Source organism: Triturus cristatus, chromosome 12, assembly GCF_964204655.1.
Source record: "Triturus cristatus chromosome 12, aTriCri1.1, whole genome shotgun sequence".
NCBI lineage: Eukaryota > Metazoa > Chordata > Amphibia > Caudata > Salamandridae > Triturus > Triturus cristatus.
Window position 1 is genome coordinate 749,775,167 of NC_140595.1, and position 23,723 is coordinate 749,798,889.

The window sequence follows — 23,723 nt, forward strand, 5'->3', positions numbered from 1 at the left end:
AAAGTTGTTGATTGACTGGCACAGGGAGATGTTGGCTATTGAGTAATCTAGCACTCAGTGTCTACTAATGGAGAAGCGGGTGGTTGCATTGGTTGATCGCATGAAAATGTTTGCATTCAGTACTCCGAGACCGGAGGCCTGTGGAGTTCTCCAGGTATCCATACAGTCTCCGGTCATTTTCAACCTCTACAAGGAGCCACTTGGTGCTCTACTCACAGATAAGAGTATCATGAGTCACTAATTTGTTGCAGAGTACCCTATCCACCAAAATCTAAATAACCTATTTTGTGCCAAACATAATCTCTCCATTTCATGCATGACCTCTGAAGCTTAAGCATGGGTATGGTAATTATTTTACCACATTGCCAATTTTGTGAGCAGCCCCAAAATTAAAAAGATTATTTTGTTCACAAAATAGCTTGCTTGCCAGTGTTGGTTTCTCTGAGACCCTGATGCGGCTGTGAATGCAAATCTGGATGCTGATCTTTCCTATCTTGCCATGATGGAGTGATCTAATCACTTAATGCACACTATGGCTAAAACAATTGTTTTCTTATGGCTGCAATATCTTAGACATTGATTTAGATGAGGATGAAAGAATCGATTGAGAAGGAAACCCTCTTGCCACATAAGCAGGGTGACTCAAGGGCTGGTCGTAATGTGTATACTTTGTGACATGCACCATGGGGTTAACTTGTGAATAAGACTCCCAGTTTTCCCTTGTTACTGACTTTTACAGATAAACACAGGCAAACAACCATCTGTTTTCACACCTTTATGTATTTTTAAATATTGATCAAAAAAGAAATTAGGTTGTTTTGAGTGATTCTAAATGCTGTCCGTTATGACTGGCAGCTGCATATGTGCAGAGGTATTCTACTAAAATGTGCATGGTTGCATAGGATTCTGCTGATTTATAATCTATCTGTGTTATTAGCATTGACACATGTCAAGTAATTAAACATGACTGCAAATTTGTTTGCTCAATAAATATGGAAACACACTAGCTTCAGCAACATTTTGTTTGTTAAAATCCAAAATAAATATTGATGAACACAAACTAAAAACAGTAAGAAATAAATATGGATAAATATGGATGGAAATGTCAAAGGTAAAAGGGAAAGATGGAAAGTTTGTACAACACTTATGCCAGGGTCACTCAGCTTTTTAAATCAATGTATGCTGACCAGACAAAAGTGGTCACTAGCCATGACTGTTAGATGAGTGCTTGTGGGGTTAGTTACTAAAGCTGGAAGAGGATAATTTTGTGTGGCAAGAATGGCAGAATAATAGGCTTAATTTCGAGACTCAGAACTGCAGTTCTCAAAATAAAAAAAAGAGAAGAATGCATGAAGATCTAACTGGACACTGGTGATTTAAGGCTCCTGACAGAAAGTACTTTCTACATTTGAATCCCCAAAAGGAACTGGATTAGAAGTCTCAGCGCCTGGATACCCTCACAGGTGTTAACCGTGCTTTACAAATTTGCATTACATGACATAACTGGTACAGTAGGAAAATGAGACTAGACCATGAGTAATAACGTTCCATAAAATGTGCAAGCATTATGCAACTAAAAGAAGAAAAGTAAAGCTTTGAAAGAACCTTCCTAGAGTTCTTTCGACAGGTGTGCCAAAGGTGAGTTTGTGAGTCACTGCCAGCAACCTAATATCACTAATAATATTAATCAGGACAGGCTCTCAAAAGATTCTCTTCTGAAATGTTACTGTTTATTCAGCATCTTTGGTACATAGCGAACAAAAGTGCTGACTGCCATAGAAGTCAGACTATTAACTTTCCAATACGTTGGAAGACATGGATAGGTTTTGGGGAAGGTGTATGAAACATCAATGTACTGCAGACAGTATGTTAGGCTGTCTAGAAAGCAAGGGATAATGTTGTTATACAGTCCAAAGCTTCATTAAGTCAAAGTCAATGTATCTTGAAAAAGATTGTCTAGGAAAGACATACATATAACACATACAAAGATTAATGTCAAGGGGGATAGACTATAGATGCATCTTCATCATTAATCAATGGTCCTTTTATTTCCAATTAAAAGTGTCTTTGAATAATTTTTTGGTTTCAACAAGATGATGTAACACTTTGGGAAAAATATGCAAGACATTAATGCAAAAGTCGAAGACATAATGGCAAAAACTTCCATGGCTACCATGTACTTTCCATGAGTACTGAGGTAGGCTGGAATAAAAGAAAGCCAAACACTGAGGAAGGCAAGCATGCTGAAAGTGATAAATTGTGCCTCATTGAAGCAGTCGGGCAGTTTTCTCGCCAAGAAAGCCACTAGAAAACAAATTGTTGCTAGGAGTCCAAGATATCCAAGGATGCACCAGAAAGCAATGGGAGATCCCTCGTTGCATTCAACTATTATTTTGCCAGGTTCAGTAAAGAGATTGTAGTCCAAGAAAGGAGGATTAAGAATTAGCCAAAAGATGCACATAAGAGCCTGAACAAATGTGCAGCCACTGATCAATATATATGAAAGTTGGGGTCCCATCCATTTCCTAAAGTTACTGTTGGGTTTGGTTGCCCTGAAGGCAATAACCACCATGATGGTTTTGGCTAAGATGCAGGAAACACAAAGAGCAAATGTTATGCCAAAGGCAACTTGACGGAGAAGGCATTTCTCTGGTGTGGGATAGCCAATGAAAGCCAGTGAGCTCAGAAAGCACAGGGTTAGAGAGAGAAGCAGAAGGTAGCTGAGCAAGCGATTGTTTGCTTTGACGATAGGGGTATTTCTGGAATGTAAAAAGAGCCCTAGAATGGTAGCAGATGAACATGAGAAGAAAATGCAAAGTATTGTTAAGATTGCTCCTAAAGGCTCTTCATATGAGAGAAATTCAACCTTCTTCCGTGCACAATGATTCTGTCCTACATTCGGCCAAGAATCCCATGGACACTTGAAACACTCAACAGAGTCTGAAAGAAAGATATAATATTTAGTATAGTTATCACAATTTACTCAATATCTTAGAATACAATTATTACCCAGTACTTCTGCAATTCTATGACAATTGATATGGTATCAAAATCTGTTAACCCTGACTATTGATCACAGAATATCGATGGGATACAATATTGTGGACACAATATCAACACGTAAGTAGCTCTTGTATGTATGTGGTACAAAAAATCTTCAAGGCACATAGATGTGGAGATAGGAGTAGTAAATATATACTTTCTTATATGCACTTATCTTTCATTACTTTGTCCATCGATATTCTGCCCTCGATGTTCTCGTCTTTAGCTCACTGCCACCTCAGTTCAGACCCAGCTATATGCAAATCAGTCTTGACCAACCCTGGCTGATGAGGAGTGTTACCCTGAAACCGGTCCCAGAATGCTTGTTTCCGGTTCAGGGAAGACCTGGCTTGGCAGTTCGGGCTGGACTGTTCCCATAAGGCACAGGTTCAAGACTGATTTGCATATAGCTGGGTCTGAACTGAGGTGGCAAAGTGAGCTAAAGAACGATGATGGATTCAACCCAGATCTGTGACTGGGGGTGAGCATCTGAAAAGTTTCAGCGCTCCGTCCATCATCTCCTTGTGTTGGCTTTGTTCACCCTAAGTTGCCAGGGTATGCCCAGATGTGGGTCCCTTGCTCACTTTGCCACTGGATTCAAGCTAACCTGGCTGAAGAGGGGTGTTACCCCGAAACCGGTCCCTGGATGCTTGTTTCTGGTTCAGGGAAGGCCTGGCTTGGCAGTTCGGTTTGGACTGTTCCCATGAGGCACAGTGTCAAGACTGATTTGCATATAGCTGGGTCTGAACTGAGGTGGCGAAGTGAGCTAAAGAGCGATGATGAATTCAACCCAGATCTGTGACTGGGGGTGAGTATCTGAAAAGTTTCAGCACTCCTTCCATCATCTCTTTGTGTTTGCCTCGATGTTCTCGTACCAGAATATTCTGAGGTCCCTAATCAGACGTATAATCATACTAAAATATTGCAGTCATCATATTGTCTTACACAAATATTATGTCCTACATTTGTTTGCAAAAATATTGCCCATTGGAGTTATTAACAGTTAGTTTAAACTAAATGGGACAATGATTTAAATTTCTATATGATACTTAGGATACACTATGCATGTCAAACAATATTTTTATATGAGGTATTTGGAAATGCAACAATGACAATTACCAGTAAGAGTGGAAATCTCTCCTTGAGGACATGGGGCACACTGGAAGCAGCAGACAGGCTCTCCTTCTCTAGGCACTTTCCTGTAACCAGTGGGGCAGCTGGGACTGCACGCAGATGCTGGTACCTTTCAAAAAAATAAGATATTATTAAAGACATTGGATTGTTAGCATATGTTTAAAAATAATTAATTATTAGGAAAAAAACGATGTGTTGTTTTATTTGCTGTGAGATAAATAGCTATTTAGGTTTTTGGACAATTTCTCAATAACACCTATTGAGATATGTAACAATACTGTTGTCCTCTCTTCACTAAAGCTGTGTCTTGAGGTGATTGGTGAATCTGACTTTTTCAATTACTGATGCAGCCCACATTAGTATAGGTATTAGTTTCCAGCTGAAGCCAAAAGGGTGCATCTATGGTTTTGCATTTATTTTGTAAAGGTGAGGTTCAATTTCATCCTCAGGATCTACAAATCATAATCCATGACATGGAGAGATGCATTCAATAGCGGGCCTTTAAACAAAAATATTTTTGAAGGGCATTAAAATGTACCCCTGTAGTACTCTTTTATGCACTCTTATATGTGTTTGTGAATTGGCCTCAAAATATTCAAATTCCTATTAGTAACAGTGCAGAGATGCCACAGTCCTTACCATTATTACTACTTGTATATCAATATTCCCATTTTAGATGTTTTGAGACTAATTCAAAAACACATGCAAGACTTTATCGAGGAGAACTACAAGAGTATGTTTTATGCCTTCCAAAATGCTTTGAAATAGGCCCCAGATTCAGGCCACATTGATTAACTACAAAATCAGACACATCACCTAAACCATGTTCTATACATAAAGTACTTAACTCAAAATAATGCATGCACCCAAGCCAACTTAGTATTTTCCATTAACTGTATTCATCCTGGGAGAGAGGTAATTGCCTTCTGTCTGTAGCACTCAACTATGCCTCTACATTTATATGAATAACCCACATTTCTCTTTCAAAAATCTGTATCTTACCTTTGGCACCCCTGTAGTCCACTGGATGGCACTACTGTTGATGAAGAGGTGTTTTTCGTGGGGGGAGCTAAAGTCATACCCACCCACCTTTACGTACTTCAGTCTGCCCATCAAGCAACATTGCCAATTAACAATATCATACTGCGCAGGGATGCTGCCACTTTTGTCAAAAAATATATTTTCTCCAACGTTGTTCTGAAAATGAACCTTCTTGACATAAAGGAGAAGCTATAGGGTGTGAAAGAGAAGACAGAAGTATGAATGCTGGAAATATATTTTGAGGGGCATTTTATTTATAGTCTGTATTTTGAAGATAAGGTGAGAATTAATAACCCTACTGGAGATATGTGGTACTCTGTATAGTCTGTGAATGCAAGTTTGAGCTTGTATTTATCAAGTGTGTTGGAGCTAATATGATGTAGTCATATACACATTCAATCATTCACGTTTAAGGTAGCATCATCACCATGCAACTATACCTGTGGGCAGAAAATATACTTTTATGGCCTGAGAAGAAACTCATTGCTCTCTAATGATATTTTTTTCCACTACAACAAAATAAACACAACTAGATTAAGGAAATTGGAGCTATAATTTTTGTAATTTATAAATCAAAAAGCAACAATAAACTGTAAATTGTCTATATGCATAAATGTGCATTATAAAAAGCAGCCACCTAGATGCTACTATTGAAAAGAAAACTAAAGGCAATTACAGGCCAAGTGTTCTGCATCACACAGGTTGGGACTTCAGGATCCAGGTGTGTTACCTTGCGAGCTTGTACTCTCAAATGCTTCAAACATCTCAGGTTGCTGAATATCTGCAGTATGAGGCCATGAACAGCATTCACCCACATTAGGATCCAACTACCAACTAATCAGCTAGGGGCATATCAACAACAACCGGCGATAATTATCTCTATGCGCACTTAGCGCTCGGATAATTATCACCGGCTAGCGTGAATTTTCATCGCTGAGATAGCGTGCTATTAGCAACGCTTATCTCAATAGCGATAAAAATCCTCACGCTAACAGGCTAGCGTGAGATTATCGCTGGAAACCCAGCTATAATCTCACGTTACCTTGTTGATAGGAATAGGCAAACTTAGCCATGACTCCTTCCATAGGATATCATGGCTAAGTCTGAAATATACCAGACGTAAAAAAGCAGCGTTAATCGCGGTTAGCGCTGCTTTTTTTGTCTCTAACAGGGTTAGCGACATTCTTGATAATAGGAGAAATGTCGCTTAGCGACATTTCTCCTATTATTTTACTCTGGAAGGCCCCCTTTGCATCTCATTAGAGATGCAAGGGGAAGCGTAGAGTAAAAGGGTGCTAACATGCAAATTTGCATGTTAGCACCCTGTTGTTGATAGGGTGCTAGTTTTATCTCTCCTTTTTTGGCTTTTAAAGCCAAAAAAGCAGAGATAAAGCCCTTGTTGATATGCCCCTTAGTTTTTTTTCAAGTTGCTCTTCTTTGCCTTTTTTCCATGAAGCTACAAAAGGCCAGCTGGTCTGACCCTTGACAATTACATTCTGTCCTTGGGGGAAAAAGTGGGTACCAAGCCAAGTCTCCATGTTTCACAGAGGCATAAACAGACAGAAGACCCTTCCGTTTCTACTCTTCTCCATTTTCAGTTATGTTCTGATTGCTGTTGCTACTAAGCCTTTTATTAGGGTACACATTGTTGACAGCTTCAAATCTAATCCTAGGAAAATTCCCAGGCCCAAACCAGCCTACTTTGTCAGTACTTCCTGTTGATTTTTGGTAAATAATTCCAGGAAACTTTTCTCTGGCCTATTTCAAAACTTGTAGGTTCCTAGGCTTAGCGCTGTCACCATGCACAGTTTTTTTTATCAATAATGTTTTCTGTCAGAGTTATATTGTAAAGGATGTCATAGAAAATGTCATTACTAATGTATTATATGGTGTAAGTAGTATTGCATGGCAAGGGCATGGGTTATAGTTACCTTAGAGCACAAGTTAGAATTACTTGAAATAACTCTAACTATAACAGCTGAATTCCTATGGTTTTGTGCATGTAAATTCAGATCCTAACTATAACGTCCCTGTAACCTTTATTTTTTGGGTGAATTTCTACTTTTCTTTTAAATATAAAGTATTGAGACTCCTCCTCTGTGCTTGTCTTATTACCAGCTTGCAGTAGGGGTGTACCTGTTATTAGTGCAGCCAGGAGTGTGCACTAAACCCCAATTACGGCAGCCTTTTCTCACCCATCATGGGATATGTAGGCGAGTTTTTCATTGTGACCCTTGCAACTCCTGACACGTAGAGCACTTTATAACTAGTTGAATATATATACCAAAACTATTTTAATTTTATTATTTTAAATTCAATAATAGAAATAATGTGGAAAAACAAAGGAGCCTAAGAGCAGTATTCATTCCATTTGGGGGGTAATAATAGAACTTTGAATAAAAACATTTCTCGGAGCCTCAATTCCTTTTAAGTGAAATCCACTGTAATTGTCACATGAGCAAGACACGACAACACAGTCCAGTCCCAGTAAGTGCTTTCATTAAGATATTATTAAGCCATCCAGAAGGATTATGTATGGGATAATGACACACAGGTTTGATTAGCTAATGCACTTCTGAAATGAGGCTCTTAGTATAATTTATACGCGGCTCCATAAAGAGCACGATAAATGCCACTAATGCTAAAATGTTGCTTGTGAGCACTCCTTCTGATAATGTGTTAATGATAAAAGAAAATGGAGATGTCTGAAGGGGAGACAATACATCTGCATCTTCAAACCTTCACATCTAAATGCGCAACTGGTTGTATATCTAAGACACTCACAGGTGATTTGCTGCGCTTTGGAAAATCCGGGTCATCATGTGCCTACATGCTGCCATACTGTAAAAAATTCTAGTCATATGCCTAAGACCTTCATGAGTGACTTACTGCATTTTACAAAGTCCTGGATTTATAACTGAGAAAATGAAAACAAGGGTGGTTTGCATTTTCTCAGTTATAAATCCAGGATTTTGTAAAGCACAGCAAATAACCTGTGACGGTCTCAAGGCACTGAATTGTAGGCACGGGAAGAATAAGTGATTTGGTCAGAATCACAGGATGTTGAGCTGTTTCTGAGACTCGAACCTGGTCCCCCAGCTCCAAAGTAGGCAGCTCAGGCCGTTATGACACACCTTCTCCCTTTAGCCAAAAAGAATCACAGTGGCTGGCAACAGTAAAGAAACAGCCTCATTATTGCAACAATCTGTCATTGTTAAAATAATCATAGTGCAACAACATTGTTGGAACAACTGAATTACAGACTTGTTATTAAAAGAATTAACATGCAGCCTCATTGACTGAGCAATTAAGATGCAGCCTTGTTACAACAACAAGCATATAGACTCATTTTAAGAGAAATCAAAGTTGAGCAACATTTGTGAAATAATTAACATAGACCCTCGTTGTAAAAGCAATTAAGGTACAAACTCGGTGTTGGAGCAACTGAGACACAACCACAATCTCATTGGTACAGTAATTTGCATAAAGACTTAGTGTAACAATTAAGTCTGCCTAGCTTTATTACAGAGTAAGGTATCGGGACACTAAGAATACAGACCATTCTACAACAATCAAGATCTAAGTACAGTCTCAGAATAAATAAGATACAGACTAGTTGATGAAACATTCGATGTGCGACCTGATTAACACAATTATGACGCTCTCTATGTTAAAACAATCTGCCTCATGCTTAGAACCATCTCAGAGTGGCTGTACTGCTAGTTAGTAAACAGTCTCAGTGTTAGAGTAAGTAAGAGGCCGTTGTTATAACAATCACAGAGCTAAGTTTTAAAGTAAATGAAAGTACAGTCCGGCACATTCTAAAAGAAGCAGGACACAAACTCTTAAAACAGTAAAGGGACAGACAACATTGTTTTTTACGACTGAGGTAGATTTGGTGTTAAGGTTTCTACGCGTTAGAGCCCTATGGACCAGACTGACTGTAACTTAAGAAACAGCCTCATCACAGGAGCGGGTTCAGATACAGCATGGCAAAAGGCAAAGCCTCTCAGCGGGAGTACCCTCTGCCTGACCTGACTGGGCATGTTCAGTATTTCACAGTTATCAAGTCACCTGAGAGTTTTCAAATTGATACCCCCCTCACCGTAACTGATATCTGTGAATTTGAGTCCAAAAGCATGGAAGGCGCTTGGTAGCATTCCTTGGCATAATTTCACACTGCTCAAAGTTGTCCCTGGATGGTTCTGGAAATAGGGGGAAACTATACTTACTTCCAGAGAACCCCACCTCATCACAGGTTGTGAGTGAGGTCCTCTGGAAAAGTGAAAGGGGTAATTAGTACAGCAGGTGCCAGAATTTGCCCCCGGGACCGGACACACCCAGGGGCCAACATTATACAAGTGAAGGAGACCGCAAATGTTTTTTTAAAAATGTTCATGCAAATTTGTGAATCCGTTGCAATGTTTAAATGAAAACCTTTTGGCCCAGGTGGAGTCCCTGGGGGAACCCAGCACCAGGCCTAGGGGGTCAGGGTATTTCTATCCTGCCCCTTCTCTTTTTTTTACCTTTCTGTTTGGGCCTCGGCTTAATCCAAGTCCTAAAATGGCTGCTAACATGTCCTGGTTGAAGTGTTGACAACCAATGAGAAGTTGGATTCCCAGGGCATCCATATCCCTAGATATACAAATTTGTTTTTCTTTAATTATCTCAAAAATGACTGAATGGATTTAAAACAAATCACAAAAAGTGCTCTTGCTTCACCAAGATTTAGCTTTATACCAAATTTTGCATAATTCCATTCAGCGGTTTGGGCTGTAGTCGTATCTAAAATCCCTATGGGAAATTGTATGCAGAAAACATGTTTTGGGGCCCCCCCTCTACCTCGGCCTCCCCTTAAGGAATCACCCCGAAACGTTTTAGACAGCAGCTGAACTCAGGTGTGTACTAGTTTTGAAAATTAAGCGAAGATTCATCAAACGGCACCAAAGATATTAGTAAAACAAAATAAAAATGCTTTTCCTGTAGGAACTAGGTCCTAACTATAACTAGGTACTGGTGTTTATAATTACTATATCAAAAGAATTTATTTTTAAGCATCTACTGTCCTCTGATAAAGTTATTCAAGCTAAATATAAAAAAGTCTTCACGAAGGAGATGCTGTAAAATTTACGCTGACATTTGCTTCAGTTTGTTCAGTGGAAATTGATATTTCTGTGAAAGGTAACTGAACTACTTTGATGCAAAGTGTTTGATTCTGAGTCATTTAATGCATCTAATGCTGAGGGATCAATGCACTTGCATGTGGATTGTAAGACTAATTTAGAAAAAGTGAATAAACAACAAAAACCTAAAGTTTTAATGCTAGCTCAATATGACTTCTCAAGCCACTTCATGACTTACAAGCATTGAGAAACCAATGAGATCTTTATGCAATTATGAGGTAGACACCACAAATTTTATGGATATATGTATTGCTTTATCGTGGAGGAACTGATGAGCAGATACACGGATGGAGGAGATGACGAAGGAGGAGGAAGGACAAAGGTTGCTTGAGGTAAGGCTGTGGCCTGAGGGGGCTTGGAGACTTGGGAGTAGTGTGGTGGCAGGGTATACATTACGTGTGTGAGCATACACAGAGCAGACACAGCTTCTGCACAGGGAAAGTCTTGACTCCACTCCTGTTTGCCTTTGCCTTGGCCTGCAGGGCTTCCTTCTGCTGCAGGCAGTGCTGCCCCCACTGAGAGTAGTTTGCTGCATGAACTCTATGAGCTGACCGTGGATCATAGGCCCAAAACTACTATGCCACTAACCATCGCAGGCTCAGAGAAAAGGCCATTGTCACAGGAGTAATGTAGCCCACATCCCAAGCGGTGACCTGGAAGTAAAGGTGTGAGTTTCTGCTTGCAGGAGGAAGACACTGGTGGCCATGCTAACTGTCAAGTGGCCCTAAGCGGTCCACCTGACGGTGAAATAGACGCAACACCCTAGGGTAACCGGTAAGTGGAAGCAGTCAGCTTCCCCCGTAAATGTCATTCAAGGACACCTGCCCCACACACATCTTTTACACTCTCACTGATTCCATCCCCAAACCAGCTACCATGACTGCCTGTGACTGTGGGCTTCTAATGCCCCTTAAAATGCAGCTACAGAGAAACACCCTGCCATAGCACTGCAAAAACAAAGAGTGAGGAGGTCAGTCTCACCCTGTCAGGAGTTGTGCTTGTGCCATTTACCATCTGCTATTCAGAACTGTATATAATTTAACATAGTTGATTCCATTCATACTGGTAGTGGAGAAAGCGGTAATTTCGCACAAAGTACTCATTACGAGCTTTAAAATACATTGTCCCCACATCACGGCATGGTGCCAGTGTTTACCACAACTAAACCAAAAAGTATGCAGAGAAGTCGTTGTGACACAAGATCCTCCCTGTTTCCTCATGTTCTACCTCAAAGTTGGAAGCATGTGCACAGAAATTCGATCATGTGGCACAAACATGTGGGATTTACTAAAAGAGTCAAGGAACTAAAAAAAATCTAACACCAATGTGCCCACCGGGACATAATGGCATTTTCGGTTGAACAGCTGCTACATATGTAGATGGAAGCCCGCCCCTCCTGAGAGAGCAATAAAACCAAAGTACCCGATATTCCAATTGAGCAATACTTTTTTAAACATAATAAGTTAGATGCAGGTAACCCGTTGAAGAATGAATTGGCTGACACTCCTCAAAGGTTTTAAAATCCCTTGTAACACTTAGGGTACCCAACATATTACAGGTTGACCAACTCTAAGACCACATGGGGAGGAAGAACAGCAACATGAGGAGGAGGGTGACCCAGACATAATAGAGCTGTCCTCAAAAATTGATCCTACCACCTCACTTTACTCACCTTCTACACCCACCACTTTGTGCGTTAGCAACTCTCTGCAACTGGCTCAATGTGGTTGATTGTGCACATAACACAGAGGAGTATGATGGTGACCTTGCAGATGGCAAAGCACCAATCCCACAGGAAATAAATGTCTCTCAATCAAGTGACCGCATAGGTTTCTTGCTGAATGATACACATGCCAAGATGTTAGAAGAGATGATATAGTCAATTACTGGCTCATCCTCTGGAACAAATGTTTCTAGGCCAAGACTCAAACACAATTGCAATTAGTCAATAAACATCATTCTCATTTCACTTAATGCTGGCTGCAACCAATGAGCACAAGTGGAAATCGCACTGACTCGAACTACAAATTGGCCTAATGCAATCACTTGCAAATTCTATATCTAATATTGACTCAAAAATTACCAACCTTGAATTAAAACAAATACATTCAATCAAAACAGTGACAGTCAGAATTATGTTTGCACTCCTATCGCTAACAAAGTGTGCACACTCATGGAGCTGTTAGTACTCCTTGTTGAAAATGTATAAATTACTAAATAGCTCAAATTTAGGCTAGGCACAATTGCTGAGTCACCTATTGATACTGACAATGAAAATGCAGGAGACAAGAAATCTACTCCAGTCACCCATAACTTGGAAGCCAGGAAAGTGCACACGGTCGATTCGGATTTTGTTTGGGATCAAAACACCTGATGCTTGGCAACGGGTATCAACTTTCTAATTTAGCTATGCACAGCCAACAGTAAAGCTTTCAAAGTACTTAAAATTCAAAAAGAAAAAGAGTTAAGAAAAATCAAACAAATCCATTAAAAAAGTTAGGCAAATTGCTTATACAAAGGTCAGCTGACATGGTAAATCAAGACTTCTTGTTCAATTGAAAATATTTCCAATATTTAGCAATCCACAAAAAAAGGTGGAACATACAACTGAATCTATCATTAGAGACAGATTCACAGGCTTAGAAACAATAAATAACCTAAATCCTAAGTGACAAATGGTCCCTAATAACCATCAAACATCTATGGGCCAGATGCCTGAAACAACCCAAATCAGTAGACAACGAGACGCACAAAGAGATCATAAATCCTGAACAAATATGCAGAATCATGACAAAATGCAAATTTCTCGCTACTATTCAAACCAATGGTCCTATTCTAGCTGGCAGAAAGATCTTGATTTTAATGTTTGCAGATGACACTTTGATTATTTCCAAAACCCCAACTGGTCTGCAACATGCATTGAGGCGGTACGAAGAATTTTGTTTTATTTGAGTCTTTAAAATTAATGCTGACAAGACCAAGTTTATGGCTTTTAATCAACATAGATCCTTCAAGGGCAAAATAATAATGAATGGGCTTCCCACTGAAGAGCTTGATACGTTTCTTTACTTAGGCATTAAACTGCAGAAGGAAATGAAGTGAAAATTGCATATCGATGCCATGGCGCTCAAACATTGACAGTTAGCAGGGGCCCTACGAAAGGAATTCAAGACCTGTCTGACAAAACCACTCAGCCCGGTCCTTCAAATCTATAACAGCAAAGTGGTGAGCTCGGCCTTTTATGGTGCTGAGCTTTGGAGTCTGGAGGACACGACACAGCTAACAATTGCTGAGAACAAGTTCCTGCATGCAATAACTAGCCTACCACAAAGCACACCGACTGTCCCTTTACAGAGTGATCTGGGTAGGAATGCTATTGCAGACTACGCCAGGCTATGACCCATCCTCTACAGGCGTAGGATTTGGAGTACTCCGGAACTGGCCGTGTACGCTGAGGCCCTAAGGGACATCATTGAAATGGATCAATTCCACAAAATCAGTTGGCTGCGTAACCTAAAGGGCCTTCTCAGCAAACTGGGCCTCGCTCATCTGTGGCACAGTCCCTCTACCATCCAGTCACTGTCGAAAAACATACTAAAAGAAAAGTATTGGGAGGGGATTGTACATGAAGAGTGCAGGCGCCACGATTTCTCTTCACTAACAGGGCTTCATTTACAAATCAAACTACATCCGAAGCTTGAGCCCTATTGGGACAATATTACAAAGCCCCTGGATCGGAAATTGTATTTCCAATTTAAAATGGGAACTCTACCACTAAAGAGCTTTACAGTTAAATGGTCCACCACAACCACCAACAAATGCATGACATGCACAGATCAAGTAGAAAACTTGGCACACGGTCTGTTTGTCTCCCCTGCATATTCCAGACCACGTAAGGCCTGGTTGTTGCAAATATGCAGGAATATGGGCACTAGATTGTGCAATACAGCCCTTTGAATCCTCTGCACGGACCCATCACCAAGGTATGCCATTCCAATGGCAACATTTTTAAAGTGGATGTGGTGTATCCACTCGCAAAAAATTGTAGATGGAAAATGAAACTGTAAATACACCCAATTACGATCAAGCTTTCAGACTAAAAGTTATGTGTGGACTTTGACAAACCTTTACATGGTCCCCTGAAATGAATTAAAATTATTATAAAAATCTATTTATATATGTTTGTTTAAATTGTGTACCAATGGACTGGCATTAATTGGGATTTCTAACCGCTATTTTATACTATTTTTGCACAAATTGATTTTATTCTAGTTCTTAACTATTGTAGCTGTTTTATCTTTTGTCTGTAACGCTTTTATGACAAAAACGTCGAATATAGCATTCTTTGACTTGACTTAAAAATGCAGGAGACAAGAAATCCACTCCAATCACCAATAACTTGGAGGCCAAGAAAGTGCACACGGTCGATTTTGATTTTTTGGGGGATCAAGATACCTGATGCCAGGCAACAGGTATCAACTGTCTAATTTAGCTATGCACTGCCAACAATAAAGCTTTCAAAGTACTTCAAATGAAAAAAAGAAAAAGAATTAAGAAAAATCAAACAAATCCATTAAAAACTTTAGGCAAATTGCTTATGCAAAGGTCAGCTGTCATGGTAAATCAAAACGCCCTTGTTCAAGTGAAATTTGTACAATATTTCACAATCCACAAACAAAGGCGGAACATACAACTGAATCTATCATTAGCGACAGAATCACAGGCTTAGGAACAATAAATAACCTAAATCCTAAGTGGCAAATTTTCTCTGATAACCCTCATGCATCTATGGATCAGATGCCTGAAACAACCCAAATCAGTAGACTATGAGACGCACAAAGAGATCATAAATCTCGAACAAATACGTAGAATCATGACAAAATGCAAGTTGTTGTAAATGATGGATAAAGTCAACATTCAGGACCATACGGGTTCTCAGAGAGATCACAATTACCAGTCATCCTGGGTCTTGTTTGGTGGTCAACAAGGGGTGGCACCCAATTTAAATCAACAATTTAAAATATCTCCAGATACCAGAACAGCAACCACCGTGCCAACAATACAACTCCTACCCCTAAATTTCTCTAACGATCAATTGTCTGCCCTCAGAAACAACCGAGAATGTTCTATAAACTGATTACCAGATAGGGCAATAGTACTCCCAGAGTAACCAAGACTTCTTCAATGGATAGTAGGGCCCACAAACGGCTTGGGCCCGAGTGTGGTGGGCAATGAAAGTAACACGACTCAACTTATCTTGCACTCTCTATGCATTTCATGGGGAAACAAAATGGCATAATAAATTGGGCTACCATTCTGAATATACTCCAGCACATCCCCTCCTTAAAGCACTTATAATCTGAATACATAAATAGAGTTCAATTTGAACCATCACTTCCCTCCCCTCTACTAGAAGAAACAAAAGTGACTTGGAGATTCATTGCATATGATGCATGTTTTGAAAGAAGGCACACTATTCAAACAATGAGGCTCCAAATTATCCACAACTTAGCTGGTGAAATACCCTTATTTTAGATCTCTTTAGGTAATCGAACCCTAAAGTGCCTTAACCTATAAACATCTTGCTACGGACATAAAACTGCCCAAATTCAGGTCATCTTCTGTAAAAAAAACATCAAGGTAAGCGCACAGTTCTCACAGGGAAAAGACCAAGACTGGAGCTCGCAATGCTGCAGGACACATCTAAGACATATTCTTAGGCACTTCTTTAAAAAATGGAGAAAAGAATTACTACACAGTCCTCTACTATTACACACTTACAGAGGAGGGATAAGCCTCACAAACCTGAGATCATATTAAGATTGTGGACTGTTATCGGCCTTAACCGAATTCTTACTCACCCAGTAGCATACCAGCTTATATTAAGCGGTGACGTCATATGCTTGCAGGAAATTTGGGCAGTAAATGTTATTCCGCTAGTAGGTTTTCACAATGTACAGAAACTTGCAACAGAGACAAAACTTTTTGCATGCACATCAGTAGGCTTGTCTGTATATGTCATTACAACTTTGAACCTCGAACTGAGAAAAGTTGACACCAATAGCCCAGCTCTACAAGCCATAACAATTAACAGGTGTTATATCAGTGGTAGACTAAGATTTATTCTATTGAGAAGGAAGGCCCAAAAGTAAAACCTGTTATCCCTTCCATCAGAGCAAGCATGAACCTCTCCAGGCACTGCCAGTGGTGAAACCTATTTATGTACTTACTAAGAGCAGACACTAGGTGGTCTTTACAGACTATAAGGTCAGGCCCCCAGTGGTGATTGATGTTTTACTATACTAATTAAATGTAAAATTTTAATCGGCATAGTTTTTAGATGGTTCTATTTTATTATCAAGATATAAGTATCAATCAGATATTACTTTTTTAAACAAAACCAAGAAACTTTTTCTACATGTAAATTTTATTAATTTGTATACATGCACTTTGCACTTTTATGGTCTGCTGACCGAAATAAAGTTTATTGACTTGACTTATTCTATTGATCAACGTCTACCTCAACCTACACAGAACAGGAAAACAAGACTAGATGACTATTGTGACACCCCGGACGAACTCCTTTGTAAATACTCAACTTTTGAGGTTATTCTAACTGGAGACTTCAATCTGCCAAATCTTGGCCAGCAACAATGAATTATCTTGCAAACAATCCCAAAGGCCAATCCTAGGAGAATGATGACTGACCCCCTATTTACTGATAACCTACCCTCCTGCACTCTCTACACTGCCTGATAAGCCACAACTCTACATTCTCACTCACATTCAGGGCTTGCTTGACCCTAGACTATATCTTTATGGGTAGAGCAATGGACAACACATACAAGGAAATTAAGAATTAACAGGAAAGGGACCACCTTCCACAGAGAATGTGCCTTCAGCTATCTGCCCGGGTAGCCAAACAGACGAATCCTGTGGGCTTTATGCAAGGTGAAGAGAACTTTGAATTAATAAGACAGCTCAAATGGGATAAGATTGGTTTCGCCAGGTATGACCACTAGAAATCGTCTGTCTGCTGGCCTAGAGGTCAGACCAATTCTGCCCCAGAGTCAATCCCATTGTCAGCCTGGGACGAAACCACAGAATCCCTCTACCAAACTCTAAAAGGAAGACTTACAATCATTCCTCCAAAAAAAAAAAACTTGGCCTTTGCCAAATATTCATGGTGCACATCTGACATACGAAGCACCCGGGTGCTAAGATAAGCATTCAGTGAATATAAAAAAACAGACACTATATGGTGCAGAAATAAATGGCATATGCTTTAGGGAATGTGCATTTTAGGCTACTATGGACAGACAATGCTAAATGTCTAGAAGCTGAATGGCTACATGTACACATCCTGTTAAGCCTGCACAACTACGTAACATTTTGTTAATACATCAACAAATAAGATAATGAAGCCTGTATACAGGAGAACAGAAAGTGCATGGAAAAATGGATTACCTATGTTGCAGGCTTATATAATGAACAAAAAGGAGAAGATATCAAGAATAAGACACCCAAAACAGATTACAGTATTCTTACAAGCACTGTCAACAACACTTCCTATGGGTCAAGCAGCTCATCTGTGGTGATTCTGAGTGGAGCAAGTGTGTAGGTGAGAACCTGAATAACCTGCAAAATAACTGTCTTAACCAAAGTGGGACCATCCTCAGTTATACATCCATCTGTAATATTAAAAAAGCCATAAGAGAGAATGGGGCACCAAGACCAAATGGCATACCAGGCTCCATATTTGAGGCCAACATCCTTCTTAGTTCGCTCTACCATCAATGTTTTCAAATGGCTCAAATTCCACCCTCCTGGAGAGGGTCCATATTCCATCTCATTCACCAAAAAGACCCTAACACTGACCAACTGAACTAATTGCTTTGTTAAGCATAGAGGCCAAAGTCTATGCCAAAGTCCTATTGCCCAAACATGAGGCATGGGCCATAGAAGAAAACCTAGTGCCTTACTATCAAACTGGATTCAGGCAAAAATCATCAACAATAGATAACACAGTTGCTTTATCTTATTTGGTCCACCGCACCTCTCAGGCCTTTAGTCCTCACCTTTTCACCTGCTTAATAGACTCCTCATCCACATTTGAAGGTGTGGACCTTTAACATTCTATGGATCGGTTCTCACAGCCTTCTCATACTTCGGTATGCTGATGATTTGATCACTCTGAATCACTATGTCACTCGATTAGAGCTAGCCTGGTTGATGAGGTGTGATACCACAAAACCAGTCCCAGGATGCTTGTGTTCTGGTGCAGGGAAGACCTGGCCTGGCAGTTCAGGCTGAACTGTTCACATTGGGAGCGGGGTGAAGACTGATTTATATAAGGCTGGGTCCAAACTGGGGTGGCATGGTGACCAAAAAAAGATGGATTTAACCCAGATCTGTGACTAGGGGTGACTAGGGGTGAATGTCTGACAACGTTCAGCATTCCATCCGTCATCTTTTTGTGTTGCCATAGTCCCCTTAAGTGAGAAGGGTATGCGCAGATGTGGGTCCCTTGCTCTCTATGCCACTGGATTCAAGCAAGCCTGGCTGATGAGGGGTGATACACCAAAACCGATCCCAGGATGCTTATTTTTCTGGTCCAGGGAGGACCTGGCCTGGCAGTTCGATTTTCTTATGGCTGTGTCCAAAATGGGGTAGCAGGGTGACATGCTGAGCAAAAGAAATGATGGAATTTATCCAGATCTGTGACTGGGGGTGAGTATTTGACAATGTTCAGCATTCAGTCTATCATCTTTTTGTGTTACTATAATATACAACCATAGCATCTTTCAAGAAAAGCACTAGCAGCCATACTTGCGCACTGTAAATATAACACCCATTTACATCAACATTCGGCAGTAACAATTATAAGAGTCGTACGAGCAAAGCTAGTGCCAATCATTTCTAATGTGTTAACAACCACCTTTCTAGTTTACTTGCTAAGGGCCTCCTTAATTGATGTTAGTGGCTAACGCTACTCCTTCTTTTTGTCTTCTCTTCTCCTATAGGTACCTACGAAACCTGCCAGATACCTTTTTATTAGTCCCTGAACTATTATTTGTACCTGTTTCACTTGGCACTTCAGTTTTTATATAATTTTTCATTTTCACCCATTAGGCATCTATAACCGAACGTTGTATTGTGTATGTCCTGATGATGCAAACAAAAGGAGATGATGGACAAAGCACTGAAACTTTTCAGACACTCACTCCCAGTCACAGATCTGGGTTGAATCCATCTTTGTTCTTTAGCTCACTTCCCCACCCCATTGTGACTTGGGGTGAGTGTCGGAAAAGTTTCAGTGCTCAGTCCACCATCTCCTTGTGTTTGCTTTGTTCACCCTAAGTTGGCAGGGTATACCCAAACATGGGTCCCTTGCTCACTGCCACTGGATTCAAACTAGCCTGGCTGATGAGGGGTGTTACCCCGAAACCGGTTCCAGGATGCTTGTTTCCGGTCCAGGGAAGACCTAGCCTGGCTGTTTGGGCTGGACTGTTTCCATGAGGCACAGGGTCAAGGCTCATTTGCATATAGACTGACCTGAACTGTGGTGGCAAAGTGAACTAAAGAACGATGATGGATTCAACCAAGATCTGTTACTGGGGGTGAGTGTCCATAATTCAGATTCTAAAACTATGTGATTGGTTAATGATTTTGACAATCAATGAGAACAGATCTATGTGGGCAAAACAGTTGATCTCTAGAGTTGTAGGTTCTGCAATTATAGGTGAAAAACAGTGCTCCATCTCTCACGTCACATGTTACTGAACCCCATGTTTCTAAATCATGGAATTTCAACTTGCCCAAAAACTTGGCCCTACTGTGTGTTGACTTGATTTAAATCTTGTAGGCTCGCCCGTGGGTCGACTAGGGCAACTGAGTAAATTACTCCATTGCCCTGGTGGAAGGACCTCCCTCCAGATTTATAAATGACCATCAGGCAAGTGGTTCCTGTCAATGCATTTTACTCTCTGCTACGGGGATGCATCAGCAGAATGCATCCCCGTAGCACCGAGTATTTCATTTTCTTTTTCAAAAAAGGAAATCTTGAAACAGGATTTGTTTTTGAAAAATACAAAATATAATGGTCCCCTTGCAATGGGAGTCTTCTCTCACGGTAGGGGGAGCCATTATAATGATTTTATTGTTCCTTAATACCAGATTTTACCTGGTAGCAAAGAAAGACGACATCTCCTCCAATCTCATTCGGGTGGGCAAACATTTAGCCATTTCTCCATCTGCCCTTACTCCCAATAGAGGTTGGAGAAATGTTCCCATGGCGGAGACAGAGTAGTCTCCACTGTGGCAAACTTCAGCCCCCAAAAACATTTGGTGGGTGGACCACTATATCAGTGGGGAGGGAACTCTGTTGCCATTGCAAAGGACTACCCTCTCTGCCAATATATGATTCAGGCACTGAGTACTAACATTCCAATGGACTAAGGACAGTTTAGCAAATTCATAAGCATCTTGAACATTTCCATAAAAAAGTTGGTGTATCGAGGATGAAACCAAGTGGGCCGTTCATGCACACATGTTCATAACTTCATGCCTAATGTTTTCATAGTTTACATAATATTCTGTGTTTTAATCTTGTGTCGATTGTGCCAATTTGTATTAATTGACAAGTAATATAGAATCAATCATAGGCATCTTTTTTTTCGTTCCTCATCTCTATTCAACTTCCTTTTCATTCTTCATTAAAACTGTACATAATGTTCGATTTTTAGTACTCTCTAGTATTCGTAACCATATTTTACGCTGTACAGCTTAAAACAAAATGCAATAAAAAATTCCTTTGAAGTGAATGTGGGAAGAAATTCTTACCTGCCATGGCTGAAAATCCATGATGTTTGCGCAACTTCCCGGGTGGCCGGGGCCCTGTCCCATTCTGCAGGACATTAAATCCTGTAAAGCCAGTGCAATGGAATAGACCGCATTGTAGGCACTGTATGCTCCCCCCAGGTTGTTAGCATCATAATACCCAGTCTTAAGGGAATCCAGGTCCTCTTCTCCCGTGCATTGCCGAGTTACATTTTCCAAGGAATCCTGAAGACTCTCCACAATCTGCCACGTGCATTCAAAAGCTTTTTCCCAAAAGTTTCTAAGCAGTATATCATCTGGAGCTCTTGATGGTTTTAAACCGTTGAGGTGTTCTTTAAATCCTGGCATCTCTCTCCTATGAATTGCAAACCCAATGGTACCCTTGAGGATATCCGAGTACTTTTCTGTAGATATCAGAAGTGATGTTGACCACGACTCACTTGCAATCCAGATTTTACCCGTTACATTCTGCCTGACAATCTCATCAAGAACAACAGCCATAGCAGGATCATTGCAGAAGAAGACGATGGCAATAGCTGTTGAGTGCTTGATAGTTTGTACAATATGATAGGCATTATTGTAAGCTCTGCTGGTGATGATGTTCGCAGAGAAGGCCACACAGGCTCCAGCTCTGGTGAGTTCTTCATGTAGTATTTGCATACCATGTTGCCCGTAGTCATTATCCTCTGCCAGGAGACCCACCCAAGTCCATCCGAAATGTATCAGCATCTGTGCCAAGCCACGGGACTGGAAATCGTCACTAGGGATTGTGCGAAAAAAGGAAGGAAACTGATTTCGGTCACTCAGAAGGGGACTCGATGAAAAATAACTGATCTGTGAAAGTAAGATTGAGAGTATGGAAAGTAAGCAGAGTCTTTCAAGGGTAAACAACACTCCTCGTATCTCTATCATAAATAGTTTTTGGGGAGATGAATCACAATCACACACTTTGCTCCCCCATCACATTATCGATTTTCAATTAAATGCTTAGTTTTATGTCTATTGTTCCCAAAACACTCCAGAGATGTCTTGCTGAGAATCAAATCGGAATGCTGATGCGGTAACTGATGGTCACTGAAATGGTTTTGATTTGTTCTGCTTCTTCCATCATATCCCTTCAGTTATATGCTAGTCTTTTGGTTTTGATGATGTACTGCCTCTGCCCTGCTAAAGTCTGTATCTTCATCTGTGTACAAACATGGTGCCAATAACAACTATTGATCACTACTAATCAACGCGCGCGTTGTACCTGCTGCACTAGCCGTGAGGTAGGCACCGAGTGTTGCATGCTAAACGAGTCACCTCAGCGCCGGGGCTTTTAAAAATCGACCAGCCCTTCCGCAGCGCGGGACGCGCTTTGTACCTGCTGCACTAGCCGTGAGGGAAACTGCTTAGTCTACTCTTGCTCCCATACCGCTGATGCTTTGCCTGCCACGCCGTGAGGGGAACGGCTAGCTCGATTACCGGCCATCGGGCCACGCCGTGAGGGAAACGGCCATCTCAAGACTAAAGCCCCCAGCAGGCACCGGGTGTCGCATGCTAAGCGCGTCACCTCAGCGCCGGGGCTTTTAAAAATCGACCAGCCCTCCCGCAGCGCGGGACGCGCGTTGTACCTGCTGCACTAGCCGTGAGGGGAACGGCTTAGTCCACTCTTGCTCCCATACCGCTGATGCTTTGCCTGCCACGCCGTGAGGGGAACGGCCAGCTCGATTACCGGCCATCGGGCCACGCCGTGAGGGAAACAGCCATCTCCAGACTACAGCCCCAAGCCGGCACCGGGTGTCGCATGCTAAACGCGTCACCTCAGCGCCGGGGCTTTTAAAAATCGACCAGCCCTTCCGCAGCGCGGGACGCGCTTTGTACCTGCTGCACTAGCCGTGAGGGAAACTGCTTAGTCTACTCTTGCTCCCATACCGCTGATGCTTTGCCTGCCACGCCGTGAGGGGAACGGCTAGCTCGATTACCGGCCATCGGGCCACGCCGTGAGGGAAACGGCCATCTCAAGACTACAGCCCCCAGCAGGCACCGGGTGTCGCATGCTAAGCGCGTCACCTCAGCGCCGGGGCTTTTAAAAATCGACCAGCCCTCCCGCAGCGCGGGACGCGCATTGTACCTGCTGCACTAGCCGTGAGGGGAACGGCTTAGTCTACTCTTGCTCCCATACCGCTGATGCTTTGCCTGCCACGCCGTGAGGGGAACGGCTAGCTCGATTACCGGCCATCGGGCCACGCCGTGAGGGAAACGGCCATCTCAAGACTACAGCCCCCAGCAGGCACCGGGTGTCGCATGCTAAGCGCGTCACCTCAGCGCCGGGGCTTTTAAAAATCGACCAGCCCTCCCGCAGCGCGGGACGCGCGTTGTACCTGCTGCACTAGCCGTGAGGGGAACGGCTTAGTCCACTCTTGCTCCCATACCGCTGATGCTTTGCCTGCCACGCCATGAGGGGAACGGCCAGCTCGATTACCGGCCATCGGGCCACGCCGT

The 23,723-nt window shown here is 41.5% G+C and overlaps 1 protein-coding gene across 1 annotated transcript; it reads right to left on the bottom strand.

Annotated features, from left to right (window-relative positions):
- Positions 1–2,029: 2,029 nt before the first annotated feature.
- On the bottom strand, positions 2,030–23,710 carry LOC146782687 (extracellular calcium-sensing receptor-like). Its single transcript, XM_085637181.1, has 5 exons — positions 23,603–23,710; positions 21,243–22,073; positions 5,179–5,406; positions 4,162–4,285; positions 2,030–2,940 (listed from the first exon to the last, which is right to left on the bottom strand). The coding sequence occupies exons 1-5, from the start codon at positions 23,708–23,710 to the stop codon at positions 2,030–2,032; spliced, it is 2,202 nt and encodes a 733-aa protein (XP_085493307.1).
- Between the last annotated feature and the right edge of the window lie 13 nt (positions 23,711–23,723).